Source organism: Mustela erminea, chromosome 20, assembly GCF_009829155.1.
Source record: "Mustela erminea isolate mMusErm1 chromosome 20, mMusErm1.Pri, whole genome shotgun sequence".
Classification (NCBI taxonomy): domain Eukaryota; kingdom Metazoa; phylum Chordata; class Mammalia; order Carnivora; family Mustelidae; genus Mustela; species Mustela erminea.
Window position 1 is genome coordinate 9,956,130 of NC_045633.1, and position 18,745 is coordinate 9,974,874.

At 41.2% G+C, this 18,745-nt stretch overlaps 1 protein-coding gene across 3 annotated transcripts in view; it reads left to right on the forward strand.

Annotated features, from left to right (window-relative positions):
• The first annotated feature begins 3,686 nt into the window (after window positions 1-3,686).
• Window positions 3,687-18,745, forward strand: part of SMG1 (SMG1 nonsense mediated mRNA decay associated PI3K related kinase) — a 106,497-nt gene continuing 91,438 nt past the window's right edge. For 2 of the 3 annotated variants that reach the window (XM_032328393.1, XM_032328394.1), the window contains exon 1: window positions 3,687-3,801. In XM_032328393.1, coding sequence (XP_032184284.1) covers window positions 3,713-3,801 — 89 coding nt within the window. In that variant the 5' untranslated portion in view covers window positions 3,687-3,712. The remainder of the gene's footprint in view (window positions 3,802-18,745) is intronic. The other variant, XM_032328395.1, reaches the window with a different exon arrangement.

The following is an 18,745-nucleotide window of genomic DNA, read 5'->3' on the forward strand; positions in this document are numbered from 1 at the left end:
AAATACACACTCTTAAATCGCTGCCAAATGCCATTCACCTACCTTCTGTGTCCTCATAGAGCCTCTTTGCCCTTGCCAATCCTGAGTGCTTTTGAGGGTTAATTATTTCTATTGGGGAAGTACAAGAAAACGGCAAATAAGAAGCAATTGTTGGAGCAACTGGACACAACCCCGGCCAGCTACTTTTTTTTCCTTCTTCTTCATTGGTCAAATATTATCCAGATGGCCATGTGCTTCAAAGAAGTCGTAGATCTGATGTCTAGCTAACATTTATTGATTGTCTTCTATGGGGCAGGCACTGTGCAAAGCACTTTACAGGCAAGATCTGTGTTAATTCTGTTAATGTTCTTAAGAGGTCAGTACTGTTCTCTCCGTTTTACAGATGAGACACTGAAGCACTGTGACAGTCAGGACCTTTTAAATGGAGGAGTTGGAATTTGAACCCAGAACCCATCCTTGAATTACTCTGCTGTTTTTCTATAATTTGGAAAGGTTAAAGGACCCCCTGACATTTTTCTTCAGGGTCTAATGTTCTGGTTATTATGCTGCAGATCATTTTGGAATCTGACATACTTTGGTCCCTGCACCATTGTTAAAATAAATGATTAAGGAAGTCAAAATAATTAATTGGACACATCAGCCATTTGCTCTTGGGTCTGAGGGGAGGAGCATTAACTCACCTGGAACATAAAAAGTGTAAGATCTGAGGAAAGCAGGCCCAGGGAAGCTCGGAACTTAAAATTAAGGGAAGGCTTTGGGAGTGGGGCCTTTCTAGTCAGATTGTAAGACAGGCTTGCATGGTGGTGGAGAGAAGGGAAACTGAGCAAAAATAAATATTTTAGTAATTTCTAATAATAGATGTATCTTTCCGACTCCTACTCCCAGAGTTCTTTGAGGACAGAGGTGGATGGAGTCTTGGTTATTGTCCTTTCCCCAATGCTTGGTTAGTGGATGCTCAATAAATTTGGATGAATGTTAAATGAAAGAATAAATCAGGATTAGGCTGTACATTCAGAATTTATGGGAGGACAATGTATTTATTATTGTTTATATAATTGAACATTAATTAAAAACAAATAGAACCCAAATATCTTGTGGCAGGAATAATAGTGTGTGCACTGTTATTCCAGTGTGTCCTCTGGAGAGGACCAGGTGAGGGGATCCTAATCTTGGGATTCTATCCAAGACAGACATTTTCTCTTCATAGGAAAATAGGAAAGAGGAAATTATAAACAGGGAAGAAAGGACACCTGTCCTTGGGCCTTTTATTATAAACTGGTAGGACCCTTCCTCATATCCTCTCCTCAACAAGAGGGGTAGGCAAGTGTGGGGGTACCTAGGGCAAATTTTGGGATGGATCGTGTATGTGAGGTGTATCCCTCTTACTGTAGGTCTTTTTTTTTTTTTTTAAAGATTTTATTTATTTATTTGACAGACAGAGATCACAAGTAGGCAGAGAGGTAGGCAGAGAGAGGAGGAAGCAGGCTCCCTGCTGAGCAGAGAGCCCGATGTGGGGCTCGATCCCAGGACCCTGGGATCATGACCTCAGCCAAAGGCAGAGGCTTTAACCCACTGAGCCACCCAGGTGCCCCATTTTTTTTTAAAATTTAGGGGCGCCTGGGTGGCTCATGGGTTAAAGCCTCTGCCTTCGGCTCAGGTCATGATCTCAGGGTCCTGCGATAGGACGCCCCCAAATCAGGCTCCCTGCTGAGCCTGGCAAGTGTGCGGGTACACTTGCCCACCCCCCTCTGTCTGTCTGCCTCTCTGCCTATTTGTGATCTCTGTCGAATAAATAAATAAACTCTTTAAGAAAAGAGTTTATTTATTTGAGAGAGAGTGCAAGAAAGCCTGTATGCCTGAGAATGGGGGGAGGAGCAAAGGGAGAAGGAGAGACAATCTCAAGGAGATTCCACACAGAGCCTGGAGCCCCATGTTGGGCTTGATCTTAACCACCCTGAGATCATGACCTGAGCCAAAATCAAGAGTCATACTTTTTAAAAAAGATTTTATTTATTTATTTAAGAGACAAAGAGAGAGAGAGAGAGAGTGCGGGAGCAGGAGTGGGGGAGGGGGCAGAGGTAGAGGGACAGTCAGACGCCCTGCTGAGCAGGAAGCTGCAGCAGATATGGGGCTGAATCCCAGGACCTGATATCTTGAAGGTAGACGCTTAACTGACTAAGCCACACAGGTGCCCCTTAATGTAGTATTATTATTACTACTACTTTTCCCCCCGACTGGAAGGAAGCGAAGTAAGGGGAGAAAAGTTCTTTTGAAAATCTTAACTTTTCCATCTTTTCGAACTGGCAGGATCATACCTGAGTGAGGGATTCGTGGGCTTAAGCAAGGAGCCCAAGGTTGAAGGTTGATTTGTGTGTGGAAATATCAAACTCTTAGGATCTTCAAATAGTTTAGGTAACAGTTTTTAATTACACAAGTGATAAATAGACGTAAAATAGGTTAACACCCTCTGGGTTGGTGTGAAGACTCTTTTGACTGTCCTCTCCAAACGTCGCTCCGCTGTTTGAGAAGCATCTGGTTCAGCTGTCCTCTATGCATCTGATCCACGTTATGTATCAGATGCTTTTAGTGAAATCTTTCCGGGGCACGCTGGGGGTGGGGAGAAGTGCTCAGGTGTGCAACCCTGCCCCTATCAGCCAGATTCTTTACAGTGGGGAAGGTGGGCAAGTGTTAAGGCGGGAGGATTTCTTAGCACATTTCACATTACTGAGGACAGGGATTGCGGGGCACAGGGGACTGCCTTTCCCCCCCTCTATTTAGTTTAGTTTTTTACCATGTGAAGAGATGGCCAAGGTGTAAGGACTCTATGCGCGCATTTTAGGTGGAGCCTGGGTAGGTGGATATCCACCCTCGCTCTTTTATTTTTACTTTTTCCCGTATAGGGTGGGGAAAATGGGCACACGTGAGCCCTAAGGGGACGCCCGCGTGTGCACGCGCGTGTCTGTGCACGCGCGTGTGTGTGTGCGCGCGCGTAAAGGGCACCCCCAAGTCCTTGATTGGATGCCTGTTTACACCTGACTGCCCAGCCCTCCGGGGTCTGGTGCTTTCTGGAGATTGTTTGGGAGGGTGTGCTTGTGGGGGTGGTGGCGGAGATCCCCTCTCCCATGATCCCCCACGGCGGGGCGGGGACCTTGGCGCGTTCCCCGGGGAGTGGAGGCGAGCCCAGGGCGCAGTAGGGCGATCGGCTTGCGGCGCTCGCCCGGCCCCGCCCCCCGTAGCCGGCACCGCCCCCATAGTAGGCCCCGCCCCTCTCTCCTGGCCCGGCGGGCGCCGGCACCGCCCCTCGCTCCCAGCATGCCGTGCGGTAGCGGCGGCGCGGCGGGCGGAGCCGGGAGGCGGGGAAGCCGTGGCTCTGTAAGCGTGAGGAGCCGCCGCCACCGCCTCCTCCTCGCCGTCCTCTTCCTCCTGGGTCCCCGCGTCGCGGGCCGCCCTCGGCCCTGGAAGAGACGTCGCCTCCCCTTCCTCCGCCTCCCCCTCGCGGCGCCACTCCCGCCTCCTCGTCCTGCGCTGCGGGCTCAGGCGGAACCCGGAACGGCCGTCCGCCTCCCCCGCCCTCCGCCTCCTCCTCCTCCTCCTTCTCTTCGGCTTCCTCCTCAGCCCCGGGCGGGAGCGGAGTGTCCGCGGCGGTCGGTTCGGGCGGCGACTCGCGCTTCTTTGGGCGGCGGCGCTTGGCCATGTCGTGTCGGGGAAGGTAATGAGCCGCAGAGCCCCGGGGTCTCGGCTGAGCAGCGGCGGCGGCGGCGGCACCAAGTACCCGCGGAGCTGGAATGACTGGCAACCCAGGTGGGTGAGCCGGCGCCCAGTCCGCCGCCCCGACCCCCGGGCCCCGCCTCGGGCCGGCCGAGGCCTAGGGCCATCCGGCCGGGAGGCGCGGCCTAGGCCCTCCACCCCCCCGGGAACCGAGCGCGGCTTCCTGGGTTCCCTCCCGCCCCGGCTGGGGGAGGAAGGCCGTGGGAGGCGAGGCCTAAATGTCTCCCCTCGGTGCATTTCAGTCCCGGGGCTGGAGCTGAGACCCGGGGCGCTCGGCGAAGGCACTGGCCTAGGAGTTGGGTCAAGGAAGGTGAAGAAAAGGGCCTGGTGGTGGTGGGGGATTTTCTGGTTACCACTCACCAAGTTGGAATTTGAGTTGGGGGATCCTGGCAGTCCAGGACCTTCTCTGTTACCCATTCAATTCTTGGTCCCTCACCCTCTTAGCCCCCACGTAAAAGAGCTCCTTAACTATGATCCCTTCTATGAGCGCCGCCCCCCCCACCCCACGTGTTAATATTTCAAAAACCAAAACCCCAACACTCCAGGGCTTTACTCTTTAAAGTAAAGAGTACTTTAGGCAGGGCGGTTGTGGGGCGTGAAATGAGATTGTGACTGTGTTGATGAGGCCGACCACTGTCCTCCTGGAAAGTGAAGTTTTCCCCAAGTGCAGGGGCAGTTAACCTGGTGGAGAGCAATTCATACTTGGTTTTTTGAGCAGACACTAAGGGAGTAGAGAATTTACACTTGCATGAAGGGGATTTGGCCTCAGACCTCTTTGGAATTGAATGTATTTGGAGGATCAACTTTTTTTATGTACAATTTTTTTTTTTTCCCTCTGGTTAACCATGGGGCACTTGTGCCTAATTTAGGACTGAGTGCCTGGAAAAACTTCCTAAATGTCTACGGTATTTTAGAGTTTGTTGATTCGTTGAGTTTTTCATACTTGGAAGCACACTTGAATTATGGTTGTCCTGTAACTGGCCACATAAGTGTTAAGACAGGTATTTGGGATGTCTTTGGCTTCCTGATGGCTACATGTAACTTCAGCAGTGCTGGCAATAATTTGTTAAGATGTTAGATTGTAGCAATTTAAGACTTGGTAGAAAAATCATTAGGGTAGATGGTGGTAACACATCTTATTCTGTTTATGCCTTCCCAAATCCTATGTTGAGAACATTTTATATAACTAGCAGACTTTAAAAGTTAATGCCTGACTCTAGAATCGGGATGTTAAGTAGTTTAAAAAGAGTTGTTTGAAAAGCATAGCTTTACTTGTCCTTTACTGCTTAGGGTTTGTGAATACTTTAAATACAATCAGTTGATTAGTTTTAGTAATTTTATCAGTCATTGATATTCTTAGTTGTTTTATACTTTCATTGAAATGTGTGAAATAGGTTTTTCTTTTTTCTTGCATCTAATAAAATTAGATGATAAATGAGCTTGAGTTTAACAGCTCTTTGACGGTGGATTTTCCATCATTTCTTAGTATTGTGCTTAGTGAATATGAAATAATTTCATATCCATTTAGAAGACTAAATAAAGTGATCCTCACAAGTAATTGTAGAGCTTTTGGAAAACAATAAATTGTAGCTTGTAATTTTAAATAAATGGCGTAGCAAAGTTGCAGCCACCTGCTGGGGTTACTTGACTTCATTTGACAGATAATGAAGCAGAAGGGCTTATATATTTATGGAATATATATATATGGATTGTTAATATTATCCATGTTTTCTTCTTTCATGTGTTCTATTTCTTGGCTTTGTGTGTTGTGTTTGTTGAGGAGAGGATGTAAGCTTTCTTTGAAGCTATTTGTAACAAAGTCTCAGAACTCACTGCCTTAGTAGGCAGATACTGTGAGATGTAGTTCATTACATGGAGTAACATAACAGTTGGTTAGGATATTGGAAATAACTTGACTTTTTTGTAGAAGAGGGAATGGAGAAGTTTCGTTGGAGAAGGACGGTATCCCATAGCAGAATTTGATTTTTTGTGGGGTTGCCATAGTTGTTTTGTTAAACAGCCAGTGAAGAACCTTGTTTGCGAAGTCGTGATTTTCGTAAGTTAAATTTGAGGTTGTTATTCTGTCCGCTCTTCATTCAGAATTGTGGCAGAAACAAGTAACGTATGAGTTCACTGACAGAATAAAGCCTCATCTTCCTCTTGGTTTAAATGGAGATTTATTTGTTTTCCGAAACAAAGCAGATTACTTACGGTGCATGTGAATAATTTGGTTTTTAGAAAAATTACTTGCCTTTCTGTACCACTACTTCTCTGATTTTATTTATTTATATTTTCTTAGGTTAGACTTTTGAACAATTGGGAGTATAAAAAAGCAGTTCTTGTTGGTTTCTTTTAGTTTTAGTTTGTCAGTTAGTTTGGAAACCGACTGTTGAGTCAGTCATGACCACACGTGATACTTCACACACATTGACAGGAAGTGTTCCAGGTGGCTGAATCGACTAGTGTCAGATGGCAACAGAACAAACCCATCCTTGCTAGAAGCCTACCTTTAGCAGAAAGCATTTATATGGCACTGGTTGGTAGTCTTTTCATTGACAGTACTCTCAATTAAGATTTAAGAATGATTAGGCAAATGAGTGGTTTTATCATTGCCACTAGCCAAAGTGTGTCCTTTTCTTGACTTTGTTTTGGAATATAATCTAGTTCTACCAATCAAGATAGAGATCAGAATGACTTGTTTTAAAATGAAATATATAATTATTATATATTTTAATATTCCAGAATGACATGACTAATTTGATATTGGAGTGAAATATAGATTAGTTCAGAAGCATTCAGGTCAACGGGAAACAAGATTTTATTTCTATGCTTTGGAATCTTAGGATTTTAACTGATTTATATTGGGTGTTTTACAGTGCCCAAACTTAAGATGATGAAATTGTATATTAAAAACAGCTTCCATTTTTGGTAGGATGTAGACAGATTAGAGTTCTCAGCTGTGCAAGCACCTTTATTCTCTTGTCACAGACCAAAAAACAGGAAGAGTGTTGTGAAGATAGAAAAGTCAGAAACTAGTATGTCTGTCATTGTGAGAAGCTGGATTTTTGAAACCAGAGCCATCTGTTCAGCCCTTTTGTGAGTCTGTATACTATTTGATGTCTGTAGGTATGTAATACAGTGAAATACATAAAAGAAAAAATGAAGTGGAGTTGCATATTTTATAACTATGGATAGAGCTTTAGTAGAATTGAATGGTTACTAGTTCTGTACCACCGATTTTCAAGTACATTGTGGCAGTTTATCAGATAACTGTGTATGGGTATTTAATTCGTGGGGAAAGTTTGTTTTTTCCATTATAAAACAAAACATACGCTTCGTGAAACATTTGGCAGTTATATCTTTAAATTGAACCTTTTTTCCCCTTTTGTTTTGGTTCCTTTTAAGTTGGGACTCTAATTGGAGGGTATTTTAGTAACAGGAGATTTTGTAACATTCTAATGCAATGAAAATATTTGACTTTAGAAAATATCCTTGAGGGATTTTTAGGACTAATAGAGTCACTGTCTTTAAGGAGGTTATAGGTTGATAAGGGAGAAAAAACTTGGAAAAGGTGAAGTATTACATGCATACTAATTGTGATACAATTTTTTATTTTATTATTTTTGTATGCAATTAATAGAGTTTAAAACTGGGAGAGTCAGAGGATGGAAAGCTATACAGTTGAGAAGGGAGCAGCAGGACCATGAAATTGATCTGTACTATTTTGACAGTAAATTTGGGGATCTCAAACTGCACCCAAAATGAGTAAGGAGGTGGCAAGTGCACGTTATCCTTGGCAAAATATTTTCAGTTTGGTCAGAAGGATGGGTAGTTTTGAGGAGTGATACAGATCAGAAAAACATAGAGGTCCAGAGCTGTGGTGGAGCTGTAATGGGGCCTTGAGTCATAGCTTAAAGAGACTGTTAAAGACATGAATATTTTGTTCATAATTCATGATTTAAATTCAGACAAAAGTATTGAGCCTATTATATGTGAATTCCCTAAGCAGAAGCCCCTCATGAGTTATCTGGTGTTGATTGAGGATGGTTGCTACTGTAATACTTTTAATCTACTCACAATACAGTTAAAGTTAGAACTCTCAATGGAATGATCATACACAAAAAATATAGTGTGGTGTCCATGGTCTTTTGTGGACACTGAGTTCTCACAACCTTTCTTTTTCTTCCCTCCCCTATATTCCTTATGCTGTACCTTTTATTTCTCTGACATATTCCAGAACTGGAATCCTGTCTCTCTCACTCCACTTCATCCATTTTTCCCATTCCCCCACCCTGTTCCCCTCTGGCAACCATCAGTTTGTTCTCTGTATTTATGGGTCTGTTTTTGCTTTTTGTTTGTTGGTTTATTTGAATTCTCACTACTTCTAAATTTAAGATTTCCTGCCTTCACTGCCTGGCAATATAGTAGGCACTTAATTACTTGCCTTTTTTTCTTATTCTCATCCCCTAAAATAAACTCTGGAGTTCATTTCAGTGGACCTCCCTTATGGATGGATTCACACAAGAAGTCATTTGTTTCGTGTCTCTTCATATTGTTACTATTTTGATCACCTCTCTTTGGCTATGGTAAAGTTTTCTTAAAACCCATTTTATTTTGGGGACTACAGAATAAAACATAGCCCTTTTGTATGAGGCCTAGCGGTAAAGATTGCAGGCATTTTGTGGTTTAATTTCTATATGAAATACACAAGTTCTTAAATTTTTAATATTTATTTATTTCATTTTTATTTTTTAAAAATATGGAATGTAATGTATTAAATTCCTATTGTGACATTTGTTTATATAGTGTTAGTTTTTCTCCAGTTGTATTAGTTGATTGAGTGTATATTTCCTCTCTTGAATTTTTTTTTGTACTCCACTGTTACTTTTTTTTTTAGATGACGTTGACATATGTATAGATCTTAAGTGAATTTTGACAAGTGTATACAACTGTGTAATCATGACCCCACTCAAGATACAGATACACATTGATTTGTAGTTGGATTACACTTCTTTCCACCCCCGCTCTCCCCAACTATGTATAGGTAGATCTTGCCTTAAAATTTACTCTAGAAAGGAAATCTAGGATATTCTTATGATTTATTACCAACTTATTGTTTCTGTGGATTGATAATCTTGTCATCTTTAACATATTTTTCTTTTGCTGTAAACATATTTTCTTGGGATATATGACGATCCTGTGAAAACAATTTCAGATGGCGGTTCCCTTGTTAACTTCTTTAGGCATTTTGGTACTGGGATACAGAAGATCTTCTCTTCTTGGCTAAGTTTATTCCTGTCACTACAAATTCATGGACCTTTCTTTACCCTCTGGATACCGACTGTTGTTGCTTAGTTGTTTTCCGTGCTCTCCCTGGTCTAAACCTTGTACTTCCCTTAAAATCCCTACCCTGCTACTTCTGCCTTCTGTGGTCCCTCTTTTCTTGCAATAGTTCTACAGTGAAAGCCAACTTGTGCTTATCACTTTAGTGATTGAGCTCTTAAGTCCCTGCAGGCTGAGTCTGTCCTTTTCTTTGCTTCTGTGTCTTACTTGCCCTAAAGCACTCCCAAAGTTCATTTCTGTCTTAAGGCCTTTGCATCCACTGTTCTCCCTGTGTAGCTACTATCTGGATTATGCTTCTCAGAGTGCGGTGACCTGGATGCCCTCATGCCATCTTAGCCTAAATGTCACCCCGCCCTGAGAAGAAGCATCCTTCTCTAACATTTCACCCTGGGTTTTTTTAATTGCACTTAACACTATGAAATTTTCATGTGTGTCTTCTCCAGTAAAACATGACCTTCACATGTGCGTGCATCTTAATGGTTTTACCTCCGTTTCCCTTCATACCTGCTAGTGCATCAGTTACTATGGATGCCTGGCTGGCTCAGTTGATGGAGCATGTGGGTTATGAGTTCAAGCCCCAAATTGAGCATAGAGCTTATTTAAAAAATAGTAGGCACTCGATATTTGAGTGTTCTTCCTGAAGTAAATACATGAAAATGGAATTCTGCAAGTTTGTTTCTGTTTTTAGAGTTAACTCTAGTTTATAACACTGTTACCGTGGGAGGCATTTTGAGGGAAGCTGTTCCTTGTATAGCAGCCTGGTTAGCCTGAGGCAGCAACTTAAATAAACTGATTGAACAGGTTTAAAAAGACATTGTTCTGGTGTGGCCAGATCTTTTACAGAAGAAAAAATATGTTCATTTAAGATTCATAGATTTTATCCATTTTGGAAAAAATACCTTGCTCACATATTTAAAGTTCTTTTACACATTGACACCTTACCATATCTGTTGGACCTATTTGTACCTTATTTAAACAGTCTAATCACTGAAAAGTTAAGCACTGGATTGTGCCTTTTGGCATTCCACTGGAATGCCTGAGTCCTTGTTGTATGCCTGCTGATTGGGGAATGACTGAAACCAAAACCTGGCTGGCTCAGTCAGTAGAGAGCATGCGACTCTTGATCCCGGGATCCTGAATTGAACTTCCATGTTGGGAATAGAGTTACCCCCCCAAAAATAATAATAAATAAAATAAAAATTAAAAAAAATTCCAGAATCAACAGATTTCTCAACATGGTGAATTTTTCTTTCATATTAATCTTCATACCTTTTCAAAAAGAAATTGTGGGGCACCTGGGTGGCCCAGTGGGTTAAAGCCTCTGCCTTCTGCTAAGGTCATGATCCCAAGGTCCTGGGATCGAGCCCTGTGTCGTGTCTCTGCTCCACAAGGAACCTGCTTCCCTCTCTCTGCCTGTCTCTCTACCTACTTGTGATCTCTGTCTGTCAAATAAGTAAATAAAATCTTTAAAAAAGTGGGGGGGGAGATTGTATTCTTGGTGGAGATTATTTTTTTGGAGCTTAATGTTGGTATTCATATTAACATGGTATGTCTAGGATCTCATGTTTATTATTTTGAAAACTTATTTATTTTTGAGAGAAAGAGAAAGAGAGAGAGAGAGGAGGGGTGGGGCAGAGGGAGAGTGAGAGAGAGAGAGAATCTTAAGTAGGCTCCACACCCAGTGCAGAGTGCAATGTGGGGCTCAGTCTCACAACCCTGAGATCATGACCTGAGCTGAAATCGAGTCAGATGCTTAACCTAACTGAGCCACCCAAGTGCTCCTATTTAAAAATCTTTTAAAGGCTTCCTGTGTTTGTTTGTTTATCTATTTTAAGATTGATTTATTAGAGAGTGAGCTGGGGGAGGAGCAGAGGGAGAGAGAATCCTGATGCCAGATTCTCCTCTGAGTGTGGAGCCCAATGCAGACTGGATCCTGGGACCCTGAGATCATGACCTGACCCAAAAGCTCAACTGACTGAGCCAGCCAGGTGCCTCTAAGTCTTTTTTTTTTTTTCTTAAGATTTTATTTATTCATTTGACAGACAGAGATCACAAGTAGGCAGAGAGGCAGAGGAAGCAGGTTCCCTGCTGAGTAGAGAGCCCGAAGCGGGGCTTGATCCCAGGACCCTGTGATAATGACCCAAGCCCAAGGCAGAGGCTTTATCCCACTGAGCCACCCAGGCACCCCATCCTCTAAAGTCCTTTTGCATTTATTTGAAAACTCTTACTTTTAGAGAGGTTTCTGGTATCAGAATAAATTTGTTTTGTTTTGGGGTTTTTTTTGGCATGGAACTTTGTAAGTTATGTTATTTTTTTGTTTACAAGAAGAGGCACTAATTTTTCCTTTTCTTTCTTTTTAGCATCATTTTTTTAAAAAGATTTTTTTTTTACTTATTCGTTTAGAAAGCACGTGCAGGCAGGAGGGGGGCAAAGAGAGAGAGGGACTCTAAAGTGGACTCAGCACTGAACCTGCAACCCAATGTGGGGCTCGATCTCATGACCCGGAGATTATGACCTGAGCTGAAATCAAGAGTCGGATGCTTAACCAACTGAGCCACCCAGGTTCCCCATTTTTAGCATCTGTCCTTTGTTTTTATTTATTTATTTATTTTAAAAAATTTTATTTATTTGACAGAGAGAGACAGCAAGAGACATAATATAGGCAGGGGGATTGGAAGAGGGAGAAGCAGGCTTCCCGCTGAGCAGGGAGCAGGATTCAGGGCTTGATTCCAGGACCCTGGGATCATGACCTGAGCCAAAACACTTAACGCTTAAAGACTCAGCCACCCAGGTGCTCCTGCTTTTAGCATCTTAAAGGACCTCTACAGTGCTCTTATATTTCACAAAAAAATTATTAACGGCTCTGCAATGGCCTAAGGTGATTGTATATTCGTGTGCTTGCAGGTTTTTAGAAAATGTTTAACTTAGTGTTTATTAGATCTTTATTTTTGGTGTCATCCAAAATACTTAATAACTTTTCTGTTGAATGGGAAGAAGTCTCCACTAATAAGTATGTCTTGGACTAAATACTGACAAAATACTCATTTTTCCTCCATATATGACAGCATTGGCAACATTGTCTTTTTTACTAAAGCTCTTTGAATTTAATTTTTTCCCTTTTATTTAAACTTTTTATTGAAAATTTTCTATTTCCTCTTTAGCATTTTGAACTTCTGATTTTATTTTTGTTACTATTTTTTTTTAATTAAGTAGGCCCCATGCCCAACATAGGGCTTGAATTCATGCCCCTGAGATCAAGAGTTGCATGCTGTACTGACTGAGCCAGCCAGGTGCCCCAATCTGATTCTATTTATTTATTTATAAAAGATTACTTGTATTTATTTGAGGAGAGAGCATGGACGGGGGAGAAAAAGAGGGAGAAGCAGCCTCCCCACTGAGCAGGGAGCCCAACGCTGGGCTGGATCCCAGGACCCAGAGATCATAACCTGAGCCAAAGGCAGATACCCCAGACAAATGAGCCACCCAGGTGATGCGTCTCCTCCTCCCCACCGCCCCCCCATCTGGTTTTATTTATTTTCTTCCCCCCACGCAAGATTGATTTATTTGTTTGTTTATTTATTTATTTGACACAGAGAGAGAGAGATCACAGTAAGCAGAGGGGCAGCCAGAGAGAGGGGGGGAAGCAGGGTCCGTGCTGAGCAGAGAGCCCAATGTAGGGCTCAATCCAGGGCTCGATCCAGGACCGTGAGATCATGACTTGAGCTGAAGGCAGAGGCTTAATCCACTGACCAATCCAGGTGCCCCCCAAGTCTGATTTTAAAAGACAGATGTGTTTGTGTGTGTGTTTGAAATTTTAACTTTCATCTTGGAATATTTAGTACTTTGAAGCAACCCATCAGCAGTTCTTGGTGTTCAGCTTCTTGAGGGTCTCCCTATTTTATATTCTTGTTAATATGTATCCTGGAATTCTTTGTCTGAACTGCAACACTTTATTTCCAGACTCTTTGTTTTGATTCTAACTCCTGACATTCATATTCATTGCCCTAATGCCAGATTCTATGTTGGCCTCCTGAGATTTGCCAGAATTCAGACAAAAACTGTTAATTGAAGGAAAGGGTCAAATTTTTGTGCTCTATAGAATGGGACTCTGATTATGTTAGATTCTGATTTAAAAAATCCCAAAGATGGTCACCAGTATCACATCGTGTGGTGCAGTTAATTTAATATATAGTTAATTGAAAAGAAAACACATCATGGATTTTCTTTCCAAAAGAGACTGTTTTTTCTTTCCTGTCCTTACATTCCTTGGGTAAATGTGAAGAAAAATGGAAGTGGAGCAGGTTTTCCCAACAGCAGGACTGAAACTTGAGAGTCACTGTTTATTCTTCAGTCGGGTTTAAAGGAATCTACCTTGGGTCACCTGGCTAGGTCAGTTGTCGAGCATGTGACTCTTCATCTCAGCGTTGCATTTAAACCACATGTTGAGAATAGAGTTTACTTAAAAAAAAGGAGGGGACTGCCTGGGTGGCTCAGTGGGTCAAACCTCTGCCTTCAGCTCAGGTCATGGTCTCAGGGTCCTGGGATCGAGCCCCGTGTTAGGCTCTCTGCTCTTTGGGAAGCCTGCTTCCTCTTCTCTCTCTCTCTGCCTGATGCTCTGCCTACTTGTGATCTCTGTCTGTCAAATAAATAAATAAAACCTTTAAAAAAATTTAAAAATGGAGAATAGAATTTAAAAATTAAAAAAAAAAAAGAGAGGAATCCATCTTAAGACACTGTATTGTTTCTGAAGGACTTGAGTTAGAATTCTGACCATTTTAAGTGATTAATTCTGTCATAATTTGAAATATTGATACCATTTTACTTGTTTATTTGCTTATTTATTTATTTATTAAGATTTATTTATTTATTTGACAGACAGCAAGAGATGGAGCACAAGCAGAGCGAGAAGGAGAAGTAGACTCCTTACTGAGCACGGAGCTCGATGTCGAGGCTCAGCCTCAGGACCCTGAGATTGTGACCTGAGCAGAAAGCAGATGCCTAATGACTGAGCCACCCAGGTGCCCCTGATAGCATTTCAGTGTGTGGTATCTTACTCCTTTTTTTTGAAAATACTGAAATGAAGGAGTGCCTCAGTCGGTTAAGCGTCCATCTCTTACTCGGCTCAGGTCATGATCTCAGGGTTGTGAGATCAAGCCCCCAGTCATGCTCTTTGCTTAGCAGAGTCGGCTTGTGATTCTCTCTGTCTCCCTCTGCCCCTCCCCCTGCACACGTTTTTTTCTGTGTCTCTCTCTCAAAATCTTAAAAAAAAACACTGAAATTAAAATTGAAGTTAATAAAGGTTATATGTGTGGGGAATAACCAAATGACTGACTATAAAAGTTTTGTAAAAGAAGACTTTATGTAAGTGGCCTATCTTGTGTAGTTACTGGAAGGCTAATATTCCCTATGTTTTTATTGTTATTAGGATATAAAAATTAACACCAGTAGTGCTGTTCTCCCCACACTTAGTTCATTAAAAAATCTACTTGCTGTCTTAGTGTAATTGCATTGGAGAAGTTAAAAATGGAACGCTGGTGTGTTTTATGTTCCTCTCTTAGGTGTATTTATTTTTAAGAATATGTGCATTTTTCGTATTGATCCTTCACAAATATTTATCTTAGGGGAGGCTGGTGTCATGAAAAATAACAGTGGACTAAAAGTGGTTTGACAAAAGTCCTTTGTATTGGCACTACCCAGCTGTTCCTCTGAGGAGGTAATTCTTGCCTTCCCTAAGATGTAGTGTTATGACGGTTCAAGTTTGGAAAATTACTTTCGAAATTATTTAAATGCTACACAGATGCTTTTTATGTTGCCATATCTGAATCAAATTCGGACTTTTAAAGATTCTCCCTCTTTTATCTCTTCTTTTAGAATTTATTACACACCTGCACACACACTCTAATCACATTTTTTTTTAACTAAGATTTTATTTTATTGGGATGCCTAGGGGGCTCAGTTAAGTGTCTGCCTTTGGCTCAGGTCATGATCCCAGGGTTCTGAGATTGAGTCCTGTATCGGGCTCTTTGCTGGTCTGGGAGCCTGCTTTTCCCACTGCTTACTGTTCTCTTGCTTGTACTCTCTCTCTTTGACAGGTAAATAAATAAAATCTTTAAAGAAGAAAATTTTTTTTAACTTTATTTACATTCAATTAATATATAGTGTATTATTAGTTGAAAAGGTAGAGTTCAGTGATTCATTGGTTCATTTTTTTTCTTCTAGTATGTGTGTGTCCGCACGCGTGTAAAAATTTCATGGAGAGTATGTCTCAGGATACACGAATGGGAGCACATACAAATGTTAAATTTCTATTAGGTGTGGCATATGTCATTTTTTATATTTATATGAAATATTGTGATAAATACCATTTATTTAAAAAAATGTGTGGATATGCAGTTAATTGCTCTCCAGTATAATATTGGTTCTCTTTCTATATTTTTTAGTGTGCCTGCATTATGTAAGTCTGCTTCAAATTGGCTAATGAAGAATTTGGTTGTAAATCTTCATCATTCTATATTTTTTCTCTTTATCTTACTATTCACACTTACAGAACTTGATGCCACTTGAACTTGTGAGGAAAAAAAAATCTAATCTTTGTGACCACTTGTATATATTGGAGAACAGATGCCAATGGAATTAAGTAGAGAAGGTGTGGATTAAAAGGTAGTTTGTACCTCGGTTGGCTTTTGTACAGTTGGAATTTAAAGAACTAATTCTTTAAGAATTCTAGTTGATTGCTACATTGCTCCCTCCATTGTCTGGTATTGTTTTAAAGGGAGTGGAGGGGAGGCGCCAGGGTGGTTTAGTCGATTAAGTGCCTACCTTCGCCTCAGGCCATGATCTTGAGGTTCTGGGATCGAGCCCCACATTGGGATCCCTGTTCAGCGGGGAGTCTGCTTCTCCTTCTCCCCTTCACTCCCTCATTTTATTAAGAAATAAAATTTTAATTAAAAAAAAGAATCAGAATTCTTTAAAAACAAAAAAGGGAGTAGAGAGGATGGATCATGGGATCATAGAAAGGATATACTCTGCTAGTGTAATAGTTTGAAGTACTTAAAAAAGAAAACCACATGTATCTTCTGAACAAAGATAGGAGTTAGTGAAATTTATGCCATTATGAGAATGTATACAGTATTAAGCTATCATGAGATTTTGGTACTAGTTTAAATTATGGCACTAAAATTTTACTCAAAATGGGTAAATGCTGTCTCCTAAGAAACTTCATATCTAGAAACATTGATTTTTCTCTTTTCGTGTAAAAGAGAATTATGAAAATTTCTATTTTTAAACCACTTAAATCAATCTGATTCAGGTGTGTTTAGTATAAAATCTGAGAATAAAAAGATACAGTTTGTAAAGACCTTGTGGGTTTAAAGTGGCTTAAGTGATGATTTTTTTTTTTTTAACATTTTTTTTTAAAGATTTTATTTATTTATTTGACAGAGAGAGATCACAAGCAGGCAGAGAGGCAGGCAGAGAGAGAGGAGGAAGCAGGCTCCCCACTGAGCAGAGAGCCCGATGCGGCGCTCGATCCCAGGACCCCAAGATCATGACCCGAGCCGAAGGCAGCGGCCCAACCACTGAGCCACCCAGGCGCCCCTTAAGTGATGATTTTGTACTGCTTCATAGCTTTCTTAAACTTAAGGTTAAATAGTTATTTTTATTTTGGTCTTAAATTTTTTTTGAAGATTTTATCTATTTATTTGAGAGAGAATGAGTACAGGAGAGTGGGGAGAGTCAGAGGGAGAAGCAGACACCCCACTGAGCTGGGAGCTGGATGCGGGACTTGATCCTGGGGCTCCATCCTGGGACTCCAGGATCATGACCTGAGCCAAAGGCAGTTGTTGTCCAACCAGCGGAGCCTCCTAGGCACCCTTTAATTTTTTTTTTTTTTTTTTTAAAGTAATCTCTACCCAGTGTGGGGCTGGACCCCACAACCCTGAGATCAAGAGTTGCAGGTTCCACCAACTGAACCAGCCAGGTGCCCCAAGGCCAAATACTTTTAAATACCTCAGTATATTTCTTGTTACTGCTGAGCACAGTGGGGACACTGTTTCCCAGCACTTGATTGCTGCTTGCTAGTATGTTTCGGTAACCAAATCTGTCTTCCTTTAATGAATTTTTGTACAGTTTAAAGAATAGTGTGATTAATTTGAAAAGTTATCTTCCCAGCTAATTGATTTAGGAGGCCATATCTTTTGAGATTTACTTACAAGATCTTTCTGTTTATTTATATTTAAATAGTAGGAAGCTGTTATTTCAAGATCACCCCTAAAACAAAGGTCCCAGTGCTTAAGGAGGAGAGTTTACCATATGTATTTACCTCTGATTACAGGTAGTATGTTTCTTTACCATTGCACACCAGGATACCTAAGGAGCTGGGTCTTATAGGTATTACAGGGGGTGTTGAAAGGAATCAGAGTCCATTTAAAAGTCCACTAGTTGTCTCAGTACAATGTTGGTAAAGTTAGAAATAAAGTTTTTGTTTGTTTGTTTGTTTGGTTTTTTTTAGATTCTTCTTTAAGATAGATTTATTTTTAAAGAGGATTGGGGCAGAGGTCATGTGTATAATTTGAGAATGTCCTGAAGATATTTCTGTTAGTTTCTTCCTCATCTTAATACTAGTGTGGAGGGGTGCCGGGGTGTCTCAGTATGTTGTGTCTGCCTTCTGTTCAGGTCATGATCCCAGGGTGCTAGGATCATGCCTTGCGTCAGGCTCTTAGCTCAGTGGGGTCCCTGCTTCTCCCTCTCCCTCTGCCTGTGGCTCCCCTTGCTCGTGCCCATGTGTGCTCTCTTGGTCAAATGAGTAAGTAAAATCTTAAAAAAAAATGGAATTTACTGGTGTGGAATATGAAATTCAGTAAGTGTCTTTTCCATAATTGCTATTGTATTTAAGATATGTTGCATGTCAAGGGCTGCATGGTAGAATATTGCTCTTTTGATACCCTAAACTCTTGACTATGCCCAAGATTTGTAGGGTATATTCTACCATTGTGGTGGTTGTGCCTAACTTGATAATACTTTCCTTTAAAAGTATGTATGTCTGAATTGCATAATATTTGTTTTTTCTTAACGTATTACAAGTGATTCTTGGCAACCATGTCATTTTTCTTGATAGTGTCACCTCAAAAAATTGTAATGATGTTTACCTGTTACATAGTACCTTTGTACTTGAAAGAAACTACAGTGCCTTTTAGGATTATTTTTAAAGGGAAGATTTAATGTAATTTTTGGAGAATCTCACAAGCGTGTCAGTCCCTTGGGGATATGTTTGAGTCTATTAGAGGAACTTTATCTGAATAACTCTACAGTCACTATTTGCCTATTTTCAGGAATTTTTTAAAGATGGTTGCACACATTTTTATACTGCTAAAACACTCTGCCTTTCCTTGCTTACAGAGTCCCAGTTTGGTTTCAAGACTCTTCCTTTTGGGATTTCTGTAGTAAACTGTTAGTGATCATTCATCTCTAACCTTCTCTGTCCTAAGGGGGACTGTGTTTGGCATTTAACTGGAGAACCTCAGGGGGTGTGGGTGAAGAGGTGGACAGGTTTCTTTGTAGACTTTCTGTCTTTTTGTCCTTTCTCTGCTAGGGAGGTCATGGAGTAAGAGATTTCCTTTCAATCTTGGCAATTTTC